The 19,503-nt window shown below is 40.9% G+C and overlaps 2 protein-coding genes across 2 annotated transcripts; both read left to right on the top strand.

Annotated features, from left to right (window-relative positions):
* Positions 1-597: 597 nt before the first annotated feature.
* LOC129376325 (E3 ubiquitin-protein ligase znrf2-like) lies at positions 598-10,769 on the top strand. The gene is made up of 4 exons (XM_055055923.1): positions 598-1,421; positions 5,267-5,362; positions 8,204-8,309; positions 9,788-10,769. Exons 1-4 carry the CDS (start codon positions 1,103-1,105, stop codon positions 9,843-9,845), a joined length of 579 nt encoding a protein of 192 aa, XP_054911898.1. The 5' UTR covers positions 598-1,102; the 3' UTR covers positions 9,846-10,769.
* A 937-nt stretch (positions 10,770-11,706) lies between these two features.
* On the top strand, positions 11,707-14,050 carry txnl4a (thioredoxin-like 4A). The gene is made up of 4 exons (XM_055055811.1): positions 11,707-11,857; positions 12,041-12,224; positions 13,326-13,429; positions 13,553-14,050. Exons 2-4 carry the CDS (start codon positions 12,072-12,074, stop codon positions 13,722-13,724), a joined length of 429 nt encoding a protein of 142 aa, XP_054911786.1. The 5' UTR covers positions 11,707-11,857; positions 12,041-12,071; the 3' UTR covers positions 13,725-14,050.
* The last annotated feature ends 5,453 nt before the right edge of the window (positions 14,051-19,503 follow it).

Raw genomic sequence — 19,503 nt, 5'->3', positions numbered from 1 at the left:
GTTACAGGCAATGTTTCATTTTATTTTTTTAAATCAGAACGTCATCGTGTTTCTAATGCATTTGTAAACGTCACAGTCTCAAAATGATATTTAAGTAGCGAGCTAAATATTTAGTTTGCAAACTAAATATCTCACTCCAAATTCAATATTTAGCCAGCAAGTCACAGCTTCAAATTAAATATCTAGTTTGCAACTTATTTCCAAATAGTTAAAAATATATATATTTAGCCAACAGGGTAGGTATTCATTCTCCAACTTAGCTTGAAAATATTTAGTCAGCAAGCTATTATTATTATTTATTTATTTATTTATTTATTTATTTTGCTTGCTTGCTAAACTAAGTTTAGTTTGAAGCAAAGCTGTTTAAACTAGACTAAATTTAATTTGAGGCTAAATATTTAGCTCACTAAATGTTAAGATCTGGAGGAACTGCAGTGGTTCAAAACTCCAGAGAGAACGTTCTCAGCGGAGGACAAGCTTTCGCTTCTCTTCACGTTTCTACACGTAGCGCTTTTATTTTGAAAGGCACGCCTCGTTTACGTGACTTCTATGCGTCTGCTTGACTTGAGCGCCCCGCCACAGAAGGAGGAGGAGAAGGAGGAGGCAGGGCAAATCCCTGCATTTATTTTTCCTTCCCGACGGCCGCAGTTTAAGCTCCAAAACAAACTTGCACCAGGACGAGCTTTGCGCAAAACATTTGCGCGCTTGCGTTCGGCTGCGGCGCAGGGAAGTGGAGACGTGGGGCTCATTGGAGCTTTTCTCTTTCCGTCTTCATTTCTTCTTTGTTGAAAAAAAAAGAAAAGGGGAAGGGCTCCGCTAACGGAGGAGAAAAACAGAACAATTGAATATCAAGTTTAGGTTCGCAGGGAGCGAGCGCTTTACGCACGGAGCGCGCAGCAGGAACAACAGAAAAACACACCAAAAACTCCTGACATGTTGGATCACCTCGACGGTCTCGCCCTGCTCCAGCGTGTCTCTTGTTTCCTTTGTTAGTGTCAGCTCTTCTGAACTCACCGTCAACATGTGTCGCGGCTGAAACACGCCAAGTTTTCCCAGCGCAAAACAGCAACAGCAGCAGCAAAACCAGTGAAAGAGACCGGCAATGGGGGCCAAGCAGAGCAGTTCTGCTTTCGACAGCAGAACTCGGGCTTACTCCAGCTCAGACCTCCCGTCTGGAAACTCAGCCTCGGCGGACGGGTTCGCGGGGTTCAGGTACACGAACGGACCCGACGGCCCGCTGATCCGGTACACGGGCGGAGGGCCCGCCAACCCCGGGATGAGGATCCCGGCCGGCAGAAGGTCGGGGTCACACCATCAGGGTCTGGACGGCCCAGACGGGGACGAGGGGCCCCTGGCCCCGGAGGCGCATCGGCTGTTCATAGGGTCCTTGCCGTCTCACCTGTCCCCTCGCCTGCTGGGAGGTAAGGACCACGAGCTCAGATTGCATAACAAAAAAACAATCTGGGAGACAAAGACGGAAAGACTTATGCATGTATATGCGTCCGGAACAAAGTTTTTCCGGACGCATAAATTTTTCACTCTGATCTGTACTTTGAGCAGCCATAGCTCACAGCACTGCAGTTATTATTATTATTTTGTATTTCATGGAGTGCAGCTGCCTTTACTTCCTGTGTTTATAATCTGCTCAGCACGTTATATCAGACGTTCTGACGCTCCAGCGGCCACCATGTTTAAGCAAAGTGCTTTGAGCGTCGTCACCTCTTCATAGAGGTGATCCGTGACGCTTCGTTAGTTTCTCACACAAACATTTCCAAACTGCTGAATCTGACCTTCTGTTAAAGGAGAGAAAAGGGCGTTTCAGCCAGCTGATCTGCAGTGGAAGGCAACAGGGACTGGCGATGTAAGAACATGTCTGGACATGATTATCTATCTATCTATCTATCTATCTATCTATCTATCTATCTATCTATCTATCTATCTATCTATCTATCTATCTATCTATCTATCTATCTATCTATCTATCTATCTATCTATCTATCTATCTATCTATCTATCTATCTATCTATCTATCTATCTATCTATCTATCTATCTATCTATCTATCTATCTATCTATCTATCTATCTATCTATCTATCTATCTATCTATCTATCTATCTATCTATCTATCTATCTATCTATCTATCTATCTATCTATAGCTTTTTTGGAGTAGGGGATGATAATAATAGTTATTTCTTGAGATCTTGAGTTGTTCTGTTCATATAATGATCATCAATACTTGTTTAAAACATATTGAAGAAGTCCTTATCAGTTTGAAAAACCTCCAGGTCAGCAATAAACGTCTGCCTGTTGCCTTACACAAAGTGTAAGAAGGTGTTTGGTAACTTGTTTGAAAGTTGCTCAATGTAGAGACAGAGCCGCGAAGGTGAGCAGCAGTTGGCCGACCGTCGTCGGCCAGCGCAGCTCACGGAGGGCAGAGGCCGTCGGGTCAGCAGAGCAAACAGACGGCAGCTGATTTCCAGACCGCTGCAGAGGAACGTTGGGTCGATTTGGGCCGATCGTCCAAAATGAAAGAAATTGGGGCCAATTTATTGGTGCACCCCAAAATTACAAGATAAGACATGTCTTGATCCAAAATAAATAAATAAAAATAACAATAAAGTAAATTAAAATGGAGAAACTCAACTGATGAGAATGTGTTTCAAAAATGTTCAACTTAACCTATTGGAAGGCTTGTTGTGTTGCTGGACCCGTTTGTGGTAGAAATCTGAAATTGGCTTATATTTGATCAGAGAAAATCTGAAGGACATTCTTTTTTTTGAACCACCAGACCATGCTACTAATATTAGCATCGATTCTTCTGGGAAATGGCCGACGTCTCCCCTGTGATTGTTTGTTTTTGTGGTTTTATGCGAAGCTCATGTACTTCCTAGTGAACCACATGTTGTCTCTCATGCGGATTGCTAAAGCATGCTTTAATTTGTTCCGTATTCAAATACGGAGGTCATTTTATTACCCAACACTAGCCGTGGAAAAATAATAAAGGGGGGGAAAAAAATCTTCAAACGAAAAATTTAAGGTTCAACATAAAATCCCTTTTTTGCATTCATATTATTTCCGCAGTAGGTGTTACCTCAAAGGTTAACCACCTTTTACTCAAAAGCAGATTGTGTAAAGAAATTTCTTAAGCTTTGCTAAATAACATTTTTTTTCTTGTCGTTGTTTGAGGAAACGTTGACCTACATCCCACTGAGTCAAACTGCAGCTTCTGTTTAAATAATGTAAAAGTCAGAGACCTTCTTTTTGTCTTCCTGAAAGTATTTGTAGATATAGTTTCCTAAACTAGTGAGATTTTTATTTTTATTTATTTTTATATGTAATTGAAATCTTATGTTTTGGGTAATCTACTTGAAAAGAAAATGACAAGAAATTTTGCCTGCATGTGTGCTTTTTGCAAATTTAAAACTATCTCTTTTACTTCAAACTCTACTTTTCTCTTCTTTGTGAAGTCTTCGGGACCCTGGATTTGGTCCGGACCAAAAACAATTCTGCGCTGTCGTTGAAACGTGACTGACAGAGTCTTTGTTTACCCCAAAACATGGCTTAAAAAAAAATAAAAAATGTATTTTTTCATCTTGTGAACTCGCTATCTCGTGACCTCTTACTCATAATCATTAAATGTTACAGTCGCAGTCCCGGCTGCTTGGTATTTTTCCGTTTGACATTCGATACCTGGATCCGTTTAAAAGCTGTATGATGACTGAACCCTTTGTTTAGCCCTCTTGCACATTCATCGCGGCCACAGGTGGCTCTGCCGCCGCTGCGCCGCGTTGCCCTTTGTCGTCCTTCTTCTGCTTCTCCTCTGTTGTGCAAAACAGGCCTGCGTTTTTTGCTTTTTTTTTTTTTTTTTTTGCTCTGAGAGGGAAGAGAGCACTATGTAGGTCAACAGATAAGCGCTTCCTGCTGGTTACACATTGCCTGACACGGACACACAAACATGGAGTGAAACTCGCAGGACGCACTCAGAACTTCCTGCTTCGGCAGGTTCAGCCGTTTCTCCTGAAGGAGTGGGAGAGAGTCTCCAGATCTGAGCACAAGAGCACAAACTCGTTCTGTAACGAAAGAGGAAACGCTGCTGCGCTTTTACAAAGGAGATCCATAAAAATCCAACTGATCTCTCCTTCTCTCTTCCCCACCCCCCACTTTTTTTCATCTGAAGTTACTGGTAGAGGTAATGAGGAAGTCTAATCACTGATAAACTCATTTGTAACCTTTGCACCCACCAATGAGAACCATGTGACTTCGCGAGCCCCACGCTGACTTCACGTAGTCCCTTGTAAACACATGACACATGCATGAGGCAGACGCCAGGCGCGGCGACGGCGGGACAAGCGCTGCGTTTCTCCTTCTGAAAGGAGGCCGGTCTGTCTGTGGTTGAGCGGCTCTCGGCCCAATAGCTCGGAGCAGAACACGGGGGATCGGTCGTGATCCAAAAAGATATCTGATATGTACAGCAACTCGCAAAAGCAACTTTTCAACTGGTGAAAATGTGTGGAAAAAAGCGTAATTGAAAACCCCTAAATAAAATAGGATAGAATTTGGATAAGGAAACAAACGTAGGACAGCTCACATTATTTCATTTAGTCTAATATTGTATTGGAATGGATTTGCTGTACTTTTTGTGTCATTTATTATGTTAACATTATTAATTTTTTTCTCTTTAACATTTGTTTAAAAGTGCTGAACAAATAAATTATTATTATTATTAGCAGCAGTATTGGTAAATGGGGAAGAAGAGGATTTGGTCAGTTGAGACCAAATTTGTATTTTTTTTTTAGTGTCAATGGAAAACACAATAAATATTGGTCACCATTAAAACAGGGGAAACGTAGACGGAAAGACAGATGGATGAAAACGCAGGATAATCTTGGAAGAAATCCTACTGAAGACTTGAGGCAGTGGGCGGCGTCTCCAAGTCTAGAGCCAGAATGCAACTCGTTCATTTTAAGCCATATTTCTGCATCTCATTGTCCAAGTCGTAGATGCAACACATGCTAACTGTTTGATGTTGCACATCCACTTATAGATAGAGCTACAAACGTGAGCGTCCTCCTTAGCAGACCGTCAACAACATGTCATCTTCAGCCAGAGGATAAATAAGTTGTGCTGTAACACAGACTGCTACTGGAAACAGTTCCTGCTGTCTCTTCAAAGAGACTTATATGTTCTTTAGGGATTATTCAAGGTTTTTTTTATGTTGATGATGGGTCCTAATGTTCTTTGTGCTTTTGTGTTTTGTACTTTCAGGGTTCCATTGTCCTGTTTGCGCCAAGTTTATGGCGGCGGATGAGATAGAGAAGCACCTGCTCATGTGCTTCAGCAAAACACGTCTTACCTACAACAGTAAGTTCTGGCTTTGGAGAAAGGGAGCGGTTCTAGAAGTTGTTTTCTGTTACCATACAGCAGACGTGACCAGTTTTTTTTTTTTTTATCCTCTCCTTTCTGCTTTAGAGAGAACAATATGTCAGCTGACTTTAATTCTGATGCTGTTGAGTTTTCTTCATCAGCATCAAATTGTTTTCTTCAACAACATTTAAAGAAACTGATTACTTGTGATTAGCTTGCCTAAGTAACCAGTGCAAGTTAATCAAGTGGTTGAATTACATCTTGACCTTGTTACCGAGTTCTGCTGGGGCCTGATAAGGAGCCGTTCATTTGATTTAAGTGTGTTGGAGCAGTTGTGAACCCACAGTAACCAATAAGGTAGACGTAGTTTTACTCCCCAACCTCGGACCGGTGAGGATCCAGCTTCGATTTGCTGTATTTGTTCATATTTGTGCTGAAGTATCAAAGCAAACAACTAGAGGGAACAGCGGGAAACCCAGGTTGTAGGGAACTATTAAAAAAAAGCAGAAGGTGGGTGCAAAAACAACAAAGAAGCATGGTGTTTGTGTGATATTAATATTTTGGCCATGGGGAATAGCAGCTGTATTTCTGTAGTTACCATTAGAGGCCCGTAAAACGATCGTTATGATTATCCGGTCAATTATAAATAAATGTTCATTTCAATTTCAATTATATCTGCCCTTAGAAGACTGAAACCCTGGAGTACCAATTTAATTTTGATGCTACAAATGACCTTTTCTGTAAAGCCCGTAGATATTGTATAATTGAGCAACAAGAAGACTTCAAACAATAAGACAATAGGGATATTAACAGTCGGTGACCAAAACTTAAATACCAGTGTCGGCTGTTACAGAACAGCAAACTATAAAAAACAATTTATTCATGCCGGCCCTCCAGGACCCACTTTGGGGACCCCTGATTTAGGAGAAGCTAAACGTTTTTTTTTTTTTAATCTAGCTATAGATTAAAACTAGCTCCGCTACTCGTGGGTTAGCTAGTAGCTAGTAGTGGGTTAGCTGGTAGGTACACTACCTGGTGTACCTACTAGGTAGTGTACCCACATGCTCACTGGCATGTTACTCATAGAAAGATTTTGATGTGAATTTCCAAAGGCACTCACAAGCAGCCCCCCGAATGCATCCAGAATGCAAAGCACTGCCCAAAATCCACAGGCTCAGTCGGTGAGGTCCCAGAATGCACGAATCAGCCCTTAAAAGCTAGCTGTCTCTGAATGTAGCCACTAGCTAAAACTGAAATTTCTTTTTCTTTCATCGGTGTCTCGACAGCACGGTTTCATTCAGGCAGAAAGTCAACCCAGTGTTGACGCATTCAGTTGGATAGGTGCATGATTGTCGGTGAAGAACTTTCCCCCTCAACTCCCTTTCACTCTTTGAAGATATTTTTGTCATGCAACCCAGTTTGTGGCCTCCGGCTCTTGCAGGCTAGAACTCTGTATCAGTCCTTTGTGGGATATCAATGGTCCTTAAGACCAGAGCGGATCGTCATCTGCATATGTGGGATTTGCCCAAAACAAACTTGGTCCGTGGAGAAAAACTCAACAGACAACTCTTATGTTTTGACTCGCACAACTAGAAACACTCAAAATCCAGGTAGCCATCGCTTTGCGTTTGCGGCTTGACACGATTGAAGTCGTCAAGAAATTTCACTCTTTGTGTGCTGCCAACCCACAGGAAAGAGATGAAAGAGAAAACTAATGCAAAAGTGTGATGCAGCCGCATGCCTCAGCAGCGGGAGCAGCACCTGCATGAAGCGACGCGCAGGAGAGACGTTTAAAAAACACCAGAAGCGGACGGTTGCCATGTGCAGCGTGAGGTGTGGGCCTCTTCCGTCGGCTTCAATTGCTTATTCGCGCACACGCCCACGGCGGTGTGCGCGTTGCTGATAAATGTGCAAATCCAGAGCGTCTGCTGAACGGCGTCAATCAGCTTGTCGCAGCCGTGCAGATGTGGAGGATCTGCACAACTGCTGCTTCACTCTTTACCTGCGCTAGACTTCGTACGTAAGAAGAACTTTTTGTTTGAGCCTCCCTTTTGTTTCACATGCAGTTTGAAAAGCTTTTCTTTTTGTATTCTCTGAAAGATGAACCCAAGCTTATTTACAGAATCTGTTGTGTTTAAATTTAAAAAGGAATGGAAGAGTTTTATATTAAAAATGCTACAATATACTTAGTTGGTGTGTACTCTGGTATATAAATAGGAGAAACAAAGGACAGGAAAAGGTCAGAGGATAGTTTTACTTTTAAACTGACTGACAAAATTAAGAATAATAAAAAAAGATGAAGACTACTACAACATGAAGAAAAGTTAAATTTTGTACATAATAGAGCCTGTTTAGAGTCCTTAAAACGATCAGATACAGGCTGTTGCAAAAGTATTGACCTTCATTTAAAATTAAGCAAAATACACACGAAAAAAGTGGGACACTGAATTATGGCTTCATTTCTTTCAGAAGAGCCGCTCTTTTTGTTTTGACTATTTTTAAAATTGGATTAAAAAACAAAAAAAGATTGATGGCAGTTAAACTCCAAAACTCAGATCTGTTTTCATGAAATAGAGATGTCGAACAAATGACTCATTTGATCCCAGATGTGCACTTGAACTTGGCCGTTCCGAGACCTGTATCTGTTCCCTTTGCTGTTTTTAGAACTGCTCACAACCTCTTTAAGCGACAAGGAGACGAAACGTGAACGCCAAGAGATTGATTTTTTCGTGTGTGTGTGTATGCAAAGTACTTGATCGATCGATCAATTTTTAGTTTTTGCTTTTTGGTGCATTGTGTAGCTCTGTGCTCAGTTTGTGCGTTTTGTCTCTTCCTCAGAGGACATCCTATCGAGAGACTCCGGGGAATGTACGATCTGCTTAGATGAGCTGGAGCAGGGAGACACCATTGCCAGGCTGCCCTGCCTCTGCATCTACCACAAAGGGTAAAAACACTCAAATATGTGGAAGTGAAAAGAGAGAAAGTGAGTTTGTTTAATGCCTGCTCAGTGACTGCGTGTTGTTGACAGACAAATGACGGCCTGGTCCTCAGCTACTGAATCTAATTCAAAATACTTTCTTAATCCCAAAGGGAAATTAGACACGTCTTGTTCGTGTGCCACCCAGTATGCCAACACTTGCGATAGACTATAGTTATCTGGACCAGGACTCCAATCACATTGACATCCTTTCCCTCTATTATTCATTTACCAATCCTGCAAATCAGTTGCTGACTGAGTCTCATTAAAGTCACAAAGATTTCCCCAAGACTGATAAACAACCTTATGTTTGGTCCCTTTGGACTTCTGTCACGATTCAGATTCGGCTGTCAGATGCCCAACAGAGTCCGGGTTCGTACTGCTTTCACTTGCTGTTCCAGGATGAGAATGAGCCAAAAAACATCTGCTAATTTAAGGAAAGTAGAAAAAGAACGAGCCAGACGTGGCTCTAGAGTTCCTCCATGTTCTGGATCAGAATCAGACCACCGGTCTTATCATCTTTCTGATCTTTTATGGTGAGATGGACCGTAAAAGAATGGGAGTGACAACCATATAATTCCCCAGCAACCAAAGCAGTTACTCTGGAGTTTTCAATCACAAGATCCAGAATCGGCCTCTGAAGTCAGAGTATCCCGATGAACTAGTTTCGTTCCATCTGAACAAGATAAACCGATCGATCAAGTAAAATAGGTTAAATGGAATGAGGGAAGCCAGGATCAAGTGGAAATGTTATTTGCAGCATGTACTGTCTAAAATATTTTATTTTTGCCGCATAAAATCAGAAGTACATATGTACCATGCCTTTAATGTTACAGTTGAAAATTTCTGTGTATTTTATTGGGATTATATACAGTAGGAAACTGAAGTCTAATGTCAGCTTGTGAACTGAAAAATCCCCATATTGGTAGAAATTAAAAGATTACGTTAAAGCCAAATTTGCCGGTGGTATGGATAATTTTCGACAAACTCTGAAGAGTGTGTACGTTTGTGTTTTACGCACTTCAAACATATATTTTAAGGCAGTCTTTCAATAATTACTTACTTATTGCTTTTCTTAAAGCATCAATACATAAAAAAATACAATTTTAAATTCCTCCATCAGGTTCACTTCACTTGTTCTGAAGATGTGAAAAAAAAGCAACAAGCTTTCAGGTGTATGATTACTGTTTCAAGAGTGCATCCGTGAAGTGAAATGTAAGGACTGAGGACTGGATGTCTTGGTGGTAAATTTGATTCTGGAGGGCGTTCCAAGCAGCTAATGAACCTGAACTGCTTGCAAGGCCTTTCAGGAGTTGAGGTGCAGTTCAGTATCTATGTAGAGATTCTCAAAGCAAAAGGAATGACTCGGTTTGTGATCCCGACTCTTATTTTTCATCAGGGACAAGATATTAATTATCTTTTTTTTTTGTATTGTTTTTTTCCAGGTGCATAGACGAGTGGTTTCAGGTGAATCGCTCCTGTCCGGAGCATCCCACCGACTAGGAGCTGCAGAAGCGCAGCTTCATTCAGCAGTTCATCGCCGAGGCTGACTGTGCACCCTGACCTTATCCCAACAGCTGCCTGGTCCGGTGAAACGGCACACTTTTTCCTCAGGGTCTGCTGGACGTTACGACACGCAGGGCTCCCCTTATTGCCTCACCGAACGCCGATGGACTTTGGATGTGTTTCTCTACTATGCTGCGATGTTGCAAGAGCCACAAGCGGAGACGTCTTCTTCTTCTTCTTCTCTCCGATTTCCGTGAATTTTCCTAATCGCCATTTGTCGGCCTGAAGTGGATGACACGCAAGCCGGGTTCTGATCAAGACAGCCATGTTGGTCAGGGTGAGGCTTTGCAGCGGTGGACCTGCCTATCCAACAGGGTGGGAGGAGGTTTAGGCTTAGAGGCAGAATGTTGATGTTGTGCAATATGAAAATTAGCCAAACAGAATTTCAAGCGAAGCGTATATATATGCTTTAAGGGATTGATTGCTGTGTTGATGCTAGTCAGTGAGTAGGTCCAGTTTATTTTAATGTTTTCGGCTACCAGTGTCCTTGGTTAAACAATCATGTCTCCTAAACCAAATTGCCTAACATGAGATTGTTGAGCTCCATTAATCATGTGACCATTTGGTAGCACAGTGATGTGACTGTGTAGTCGTAGTGTTGAAGCTAAAGAAATGTTCAGACATATCTAATGGTGATTTATACTCGCTCTAAGGAGTGCCATAATGTGCTGCTATGTCATAGACTGGAAAGTTTTCTTTAACCTTTGAGCCTGTCCGATGTCTGTCGTTCTCTCCTGTTTGTACTGTAATGAATTGCACAACAATAAATGTTTTTATCTTTTTTTTTCTTGTGAAAGAACTGTTTTAGGTTTCCATGTGTCATATTCGTTGAATAAAAATAAGCCCTTGATTAAAAAACAATGCAGGAGTGAATGTTCTTTGTCTTTTGAGAGAAGATTTCAAACGGTAAAATCATTTAGATACTACAATCTACTGGCGCAGACAAATGTCCTGGCGCCACTGCCTGATGAGAGCTAAAAATGACTTTGATGCGTAATCTCAACAAAAAATTGAAAGTATGGTGAAAGACCTATAGTGCCTGTTTTTTTTTTTTTTTTTTTTTTTTTGCCTTTTTTAGAATAATATATTTAATAAAAACAGATTGTTTCAATTAAATGTTGGATTTGACCAAAGAAGTATGCCTTTTATTGGAAATAAAAGTTGACTTTAAGTTTTTTAAAACCTTTAATTTTTACAACTGGTTTCATTCCCCAGTTTTTAAATATAAATCTCTACTGTTTCTTAAATATGCAAAGATGGGTTGTATCCAGCTGTTTACAATTTGCCTTACAGAATATTTTAGTGATTTATGTACAATCTGAATTTGCCCAAAAAAATAAAATAAATAAAAATGAATAATATTACAACCAATCACAACTTCGAACAGTGTGATCCACATTACAATTTGAATGGATGGGTAAAGCAGAGTTAAAGTATTCCTCAATGTGTCCATCTTTATCGTTATATCATTAATTCATTTATTTTTTGCAGCATTTAGATAGAACCGAAATGGGAGGGTTTTTTTCTACGCCAGCATTTGGCGTTTTCACAATTTGTAAAAACGCCAGACATTATCCCCTTAAATCTCAATTAAAATAAATTAAATAAATAAAAAAACGGTTTCACAACTGCTACTAAAAAAGTTTTAATAAAAACAATTAATAAAAAAAGAAACAATTAATTTGTATTAATAAAAAAAAATTATATATATATATATATATATATAAAAACATGACGTATATACGTCGCGGCGACCTTGTCGCTAGTTTGTGACGTCATGGCTATTACATGGCTATTACGCGTCTGTTTGACGCGACGAGACGTCCAAGACAGGCTACATTCAACAACAAATAGCTTTTTTTTTTTTAAAGAAAAAAAACATTACTGTGTTACTTTAGTCGGCAGTTGGGCATTTATTTAGATACATAACACGCACTTGTTAATTTAAGGTGAGTTTTTCGGTTAGTTTTGTCAGGGTTGTGCTTCCTTCTGTTCTTTCTCTTCCAGATTTTTCCTCAGCTAACATTACCAAGCGCTAGCCGCGTTTCGCTGCTCAGACCAGTGCGTCGTGTTTGTCTCTTGTCCGTCTGTCTCCCCCCTCAACCTTTAAACCCGTCCGTGTTGACCTGCAGGTTGGAAATCGCTGCTTTCTCTTGAGTCAAGATGTCGTACATGTTGCCACATCTCCACAATGGCTGGCAGGTGGACCAAGCCATCCTGTCCGAGGAGGACCGAGTCCTGGTCATCCGCTTCGGACACGACTGGGACCCGACGTGCATGAAAATGGACGAGGTTCTTTACAGCATCGCCGAAAAGGTTTGACGAGCTCGTTGACGTCACGTCGGAGAAGCACCCAAAGTTTTCTCCCTACAATAACCTGCTGCGTTATTGGTTTTTGAACGGGTTTATCTTCGGGTCATTGAACTGCACATGTTTATGTGAAACATTTTAGTTTTTGCTAAATGCAGACGTCTTTTTTCTTGTTAGGAGACACAGTGAGGCCAGCAGAGGTCGCTGTTTCTTACGTGTTTCTGATGAATGGCTTTGGTTCTCATCTCTCTCTCATTGGAGACGCGTCAGTCAGTGTTTTGTGGCCATTTTCTAGTCAATTAATTTGTAAACTGGTTTGTTTATATTCTTACACAAGGCAATCATTCTTTGTTTAAAAGACACTAAAGGAGAGATGAGATACACAAACTATGATTAGGGACCACGCTAAACATTTCAAAGTGTTGTGTCAAATTGATAAATATATTTTTTATATAAGATTTCAGAAGAAGAAAAATGACAAATTCTTTGCTTGGGAATTTCTGTGCTTTGTGAGAATGACAACTATCAGTTTTTTAATGAGATTCTATGACTGAAAGCTGCAGTAGACAATTTGACTTCAGGCATATCTATTTCTACATACTTAATACATGTGTGGCCTTTAGGAAACAAGCTGAACACGTGGCATATTGTGTGTTGCATGAAGTCTTACAGAAAATGTAAAAGTCTGATTGACTCATTTCTTAGACCCACTACTCTGTAATAACTCACCTTGCTGATTAATTGCTCCACATTTCTCAAATATATAAATTAAAAGCTTTTGCACATTTAGAGCTCGTGGTTATCAGGGCTATTTCAGATGTAAGGACCTTCATTCATTTGATTTGGGCATTTATTGAAGAGTGTATGTTTATTCCTTTGTGTTTAGTTTTACAAGCATTTTGTTGCTATTTTAAGCTTCTACAAAACTCATCATTGAGTTTTTATTAGGGGTGTTCTGGCTGAAGCTGCTAAAGACCTTTGCAGCGTTAGATAGGATCAGTTTCTCAGGTTTTTTCCGATCTGCCAAAATTATTATTATTTTTTTTCTACTGTTCTGCTGGTTTTGTTGGACACAGTTTGCTCTAAACGTTCCTTTCTTTCGGCCAGGTCAAAAACTTTGCCGTCATTTACCTCGTGGACATCACAGAAGTGCCCGATTTCAACAAAATGTACGAGTTGTACGACCCCTGCACCGTCATGTTCTTCTTCAGGTAGGTCACTCTCCGAGTGTCTGCGTTCGTGACGGGTTCGGTTGGATGAACGACGGCGCGCGGCAGCCACTGACACAGATTCCGTCTCCTGGTGTTAAACGATGGCGTCTCTGTGTTTCCCAGGAACAAACACATCATGATTGATCTGGGCACTGGTAACAACAACAAGATCAACTGGATCATAGAGGACAAGCAGGAGATGATAGACATTGTTGAAACAGTGTACCGAGGAGCACGGAAAGGAAGAGGTTTAGTGGTGTCTCCCAAGGATTATTCCACTAAATACAGATATTGATTTTATTCTTTTTTCCTTTCCCTGCCTCATTTGTTCAGTGTTTGCCTTTCCCATTTGATAGTTTGACAACCGAGAGACAGTAAGTAACGGAAAGCAAAACAAAATTGATTTCATTTCTGCTTTGTTGATGAGGGAGCCGAGGATCCTCATCTAGGGTTTTGTTACTGTTTGTTTCATGTTTTTTTTCACCATTTCATGAATATTAGGTTGTGTCCTGTGTTTTTCGAAATCTTATTTCTGTGAAATAAGAGAAAAACAAATCAGACGCATTGTATTTGGCCTCTTATTTGACTGTTGTAATAAATATGAATTTCTACTTTAAAACATTTTCAGTCTGTTGATTTTTATTTGATTAAAATGAGTTTAAAACTGCAGTATGTAGAATGGAATATGATGTCAAAGAAGCAAATGGAAAGGGTTTACAGAGCAGGTCTTAAGTTTTTATAAGATTTAAAGTTATGCTACTTAAAAAGAAATGGACAGATGTAACTTAAAAGGATACAATCATGTATACTGATTTTATAATACTCACTTTGACTTTATTTTCTTTTTCATCTTAAAGACATTAAGAACATCTGTGAATTTTGGGGGTTTTTGTACTGTTTCACAGATAAATCTCAATAAATTAGAATACAATTTAGAAGTTTATTTAAATTTTTTATTTTGGAAGTGTAGCTTCATCACACACACATTGATACATTTTTAAGATTTCATTTTATTTAGATTCAGAGATGATGCCAAAGTTCAGTTTCTCAAAAAAATTGTTGCACTAGACAATAATGAGAATATGTAACACAGAGATGTTGGTGTACTAAATTATATAAATTGTCTGCATAAATTTCCATTAAAAAAATAAAAATAAAACTAGCTAATAGTTTTCATCTTTGTGGTATAAAAGGACTGTCATTAGTTTCTTTCTGTTTTCAGAAAGCAGATGTTGCATTAAAACAGAAAATAACCTTTAGAACTAATAGCTTCTATTGCCTTTACATTATTAAAACGCATATTTCAGTGCGTTTACATACAACAAATTTACACATTTATCTCAACAGAAATATTTAGGATCTTTGAGACATGTGCTAAAAGAATTACCACTAGATGGCGCCAGAGTACTGAACAGTGTTGATCTGAGACGGTAGTTTAATGCTCATAAAAGAACCAATCAATCGTTTGATCGGTGAGGATTTTCGTTGAGGTCTCTTCTGCCAATTTCGATTTTCGAACGATTCTCTTTCTGTACTTTACCGTTCCAGGTCCGTTGATGGAGGTTACTTGGAATCTTTTGGAAGATGCGAGATCTTCCCCACTTATGGTTAAAACACTTTTCTCATAGCCTAAGTTCAGGGAATAAAGTCTATCTTCTTCCCTATGAGAAACAACTAGAGAAAACACTCATAGTTCCTCCCTTAGACAAATTAGGAGGTGCAAGATATGTAAAGGTCACTGCTTGCGTCTTCACTTTGAGGCTCAGACAATGTACACTGACCAATGGCCTCAATGAGGAGGTGCTGAGGTGGCTGGTTACCAGCTGGCAACTGAACAGCATCTGAGCAGAAAAGAAGAGGCAACCAACTTGGCTATAGGCACACCAAGAGACTGCCGCAGCTCCAACATGACCTGATTGCTCCAAAGTCTGCACTCTGACCGTCAGAAACATGTCCGTATTAGAAAACAAGCTCATTTTCTCATGTTTGTCTGTGTGAACGCCATGTCGAGGGCCCACAACAACCCCCCTCCAGGCGTCCTGAGTCCTTTCCAGTTACATTAACCCAGAGTCTGGCATGGCTTTGTCTTTGTCTGGCCTGTCCCTCCAGGGCTCATGCACACCATTCCAGAGCCGCTGTTTTCATATGGAGCGTGGGGCAAAAGGCCGTCGCCATTGGTCCATTATAATTCACATTATCATGCATTGTTATTCCCTATTAGAGTTAATCAGCTCAGCCTCCGGGGAAGCAAGTCCAGAAAACTAAGAGATTGTGACTAACTCCAGTCTAGACGTGAGAAGAGGTGAGGCAGAATGTACAGTAAGACACAGAGAGGGGTAAAGACAGACAGAAGAAGAAGAAGAAGAAGCAGCTTTTCCTATGGACTATATGGGGAATATGCACGCTCATGCTGTAAAGCTGTTTAATCCGTAATCTGGTTTCAACTGATAGTGTTTGAATGAGGGGGGATGATCCGGGCGCCAGGGGGAAGACACGCTGGCATCCTGCCATCCCCTGTGTGTCTCTTTTTTTCCAGGTCTGTCACTATCCATGTGGATACTCAACAAGGGGTGGGGGGAAGGCAACAGGACATTTGCCAGTTTCTGGGACACCCTACCCCCCCTTTACCTCCCTGCCGACTTCCATACTGGCACTCACACGGATGCATACACAAATAAAGCTTTGACGTCTTGTTTCTACCCAGCAACTGTTTGCTCGGTCTGATCTTAACATATGTTAAACAAGCTATCTAGTACATCTTCGCTGTGTTTTTTTTACACATCAGTGTAAACAGTTTTTTACTGTTCAGTGTGCCTTTTCGTGTTTCTCCCATTAAAATGCATTTCTCCGGTAGAATTTTAACTGGGCCAATCAGCGAACAGAAGGAGAAGTTGTGAACAATGACGCTAATTTTCGGCGCCATTTCAGAGTTGTCTCCCAGTAGTTTTAGCAATAGCAGCGAAGGAAGTTAACAAAGCCTTTCCAATCTGCATCTGCAGGCTGTTTCTGGTAAGTTTCAAAGTGTCGGATTAGCGCCCAAACGTTAGCAATTGGGTGAAATGTAAAACTTCAACAGAATCCACCCAAGCAATTGTTTTCCAAAAGCCGAGGAGCCAGACCTTCTGCGCAAATCAAAATGTAGAGCAAATGGCTGGTTTTTACAAGACTACGTCTCCAGGAACGAGTCTTTAAACGATTATGCCCCAGTCAGACCCGGCCAGATTCTTCTCCATTTTCAGGTCCGATGCAGTTCGTCCTCGTTTTTCAGATCCACCTCAGGGTTTGTACATGCCGGACCTAGCCAGCATGTACAACGCACAAGTTGTACATGTATTATGCACAAGTTGAGGTGTTGTTGACTGGCCTGTCAACATTGTCTCAACCACCATTTTCAACCCACAATGAGAGTTGGTGAGTTAGTAAACTGTATGTAGATAATTCTACGGTCAAACCTCTAAGTCCAAACCTCTTTTTCAATTATGGTTACAGTTAGTTATAAATGGGAAGAGTGCATTCAGCAACAACTGGACACGGCAACTCACAATGAACAAATATACTGAGGGATTTCTAAGAAATCGGTCGCTGAAGAGTACACGATTATGACGCCATGCTAACCATCAAATGTGGCCAAGAATCCCCCTAATGCATGATTCTGAGAATGAGTGCATTTTCATAATTGTCACCAAGTTTGCATTTTAGGCTCTCTGAGAATCTCTTTCAGATTGAAGACAGATCAAATATCACATTTTTTTAAATGAGCCATTATTTTCTTTATACATACTGATCCTTCTCATGCATATGAGGAAGCTCTGATGACACATTATCCCATCTGGCCACTGCAGTGGTTTGGTGATTTAGCTCAAATGGGACACAAACCAACAGTTTTCCTGGTACGTGACCGATGAGCGGGATGAGAGAAAGTGGAAGTAGATGTTGCGTCCCGAACACACACACACACACACACACACACACACACACACACACACACACACACACACACACACACACACACACACACACACACACACACACTGTCTGTTAGTTATAAATATCTTAGATGGGACGACGCAGAATACCCTGAAGCTATGGGTCATCCGGCGCATCTAGAAGAGGCCATTAAAGTACGCTGAAATGCTCCGTATGTGAAAGGAAGCAGGTTGAGATTCTGTGAGGCATGTGACACGACTCGGTGTTCCGCTGAGCGTTTTTAGTAATGAGGACGATGTGGCGCTCATAAAGTGGATTATGGGCTTTTAAAGTCCTATGGAAACATTCTCAGTGCTAAATTCAACAGACAGACGGCTTCCATCTTCAATCAAATGAGGAGGGAGGCACTGTCTAATGGCAAATATGGAGGCTCATCAGGCCTGGCATTGTTTCACTGACCTTCCACTGAGTTATCTTTGTAAAGCCCCTTTAACTTGTTCACATTTATTCAGGTTACAACCACAAGTTCACTGCACTGTATTGAAATTTTAGTTGCAAGAGTAAGTGAAGTTTTAGCCTGATTAGCTCAAACAAAGAATGAACATAGAGCTTTTAGTAGCAACTGTGATTTAGCTCTAGACTTTGACTGGACCAAAATTGTCGATTTCAAAGTACTTTGAAATAAAAATGACTAAAATCACGCAAAACATTTTTAAAATTGATTTGTTTTACTGTATTTTCTTTGGAAGAAAGGGGTCGTTTTCATTGTAGATCCAACGCTTCTAAAGGATGTTGTATATTTGCTATACTAAAAGTTTTCAAAAATATTTTGGACTTCATTGAGCTAATCTATTTTCAGCGAAAAGGACAGTTTTAACAAATTAAGTTTAATAAATTAAAATAAAGCTAATTTGGTTGCAGCAAAGTCAACTTTTCTGGATAGCTGTGACTCTACTTATTGTAAAAGCTTGGTTATAAAAACATGAATACTTTGTATTGCACTTTAGATTTTCCATTGTAAAACAGAAATAAATAAAAGTTGATAATAATTTTACCCAGATTACAAATAATAGTTCTCTCTCTGCATCTGCTGGAAGGGCCAAATTTGTATCAATGTTGAATGAGAGCTGCGGGCCGCACATCATCAACTGAAGGGCCACAAAGGGAAACCTCAGGTGTCACCTGGCCAGTGAGAAGTTTAGTTTGAAGCATTTCAGGGGAAGGACAGACAGAATGTGAAGTAGGATATGTACAGTATATTGCTGCTTCTTGCACTTCTTCTTCTCTGTTCTTGCATCTGTGCACAAAGATCCCTTCAGAGGCGCCACCGTCAATGTGAAGCGCTGACCTCATTCCTGCGCGGCCTTTAACTTCCTCCTCGTCCAGCAAACTTCAACTCTTCTTGTGGGTTACATCACAAGCCTCTTTACGTAACCGACTCCGCCGGGAGCGACATCAAGCCTCGTTCCTGTCTCTTGGCTTTCTAATTACTTCAAGGCGAATGTCAGCTAATAGATTTAGGGATGAGATAGGAGGAGGTGGCTCAGTTTTAGCGTGGAGCTTATCGCCGAATCACTTCAGAATGGAGACGATCTTGGGATTCTTCGACGGACTCGTTGGCTGCAGGGTGGGTTTGAGTGAAGAAGTCAGAGTAAACAAACCGTCGCCTACAGGCTGGCAGAGATTAGCAAGCAGGGATGTTTGAGGGTGATAATATCCTGAACCAAACACACACACACAAACCCTCTGCTTTTAAACCACTCCTCCTCTTCCTCCATACATGCTGAGAAACTTACCAGCTGGGTGGTATATTTGTTTTCACACCCTGCCCACCCCCCCTTCACCAATTTTTGAGTCCTTCTTGGGGATTTGTGACTAAACGGATTTGCATTCCCACATAATCCCACAAAACGATGCCATTCCTCCGTAAGCAGTGGAAGCTGAGGGTCCACCAAGAAAGTCACCAGAACTCAGTGGGGAGGTAAGGAGAGAGGGGCTCCCCTACCTGCCATGCTAACACTAGCACCTCACATTCAGCTACATCTGAGGTTTGGCTCCTCCATTCAGAAGCTTCAGAGCCAATTAGCACCTGTCCTGTACTCCCAGGCGGGACGGCCCTCCCGCTACAGGGAAGGTGTGATGCTGAG

Source organism: Poeciliopsis prolifica, unplaced genomic scaffold (assembly GCF_027474105.1).
Source record: "Poeciliopsis prolifica strain line A6 unplaced genomic scaffold, Auburn_PproV2 SCAFFOLD043, whole genome shotgun sequence".
In the NCBI taxonomy this organism is placed as follows: Eukaryota; Metazoa; Chordata; class Actinopteri; order Cyprinodontiformes; family Poeciliidae; genus Poeciliopsis; species Poeciliopsis prolifica.
Note: the sequence above shows the minus strand (reverse complement) of the source record. Positions and strands in the feature narration are given on the sequence as shown.

Bases quoted from the DNA above. Each gene is read 5' to 3' on its own strand.
- txnl4a (XM_055055811.1), top strand. From the start codon at position 12,072: ATGTCGTACATGTTGCCACATCTCCACAATGGCTGGCAGGTGGACCAA. The intron at 12,225-13,325 runs GTTTGACGAGCT...TCTTTCGGCCAG, and splicing joins TTTACAGCATCGCCGAAAAG to GTCAAAAACTTTGCCGTCAT. The intron at 13,430-13,552 runs GTAGGTCACTCT...TGTGTTTCCCAG, and splicing joins ACCGTCATGTTCTTCTTCAG to GAACAAACACATCATGATTG.
- LOC129376325 (XM_055055923.1), top strand. From the start codon at position 1,103: ATGGGGGCCAAGCAGAGCAGTTCTGCTTTCGACAGCAGAACTCGGGCT. The intron at 1,422-5,266 runs GTAAGGACCACG...TTGTACTTTCAG, and splicing joins GTCCCCTCGCCTGCTGGGAG to GGTTCCATTGTCCTGTTTGC. The intron at 8,310-9,787 runs GTAAAAACACTC...GTTTTTTTCCAG, and splicing joins CTCTGCATCTACCACAAAGG to GTGCATAGACGAGTGGTTTC.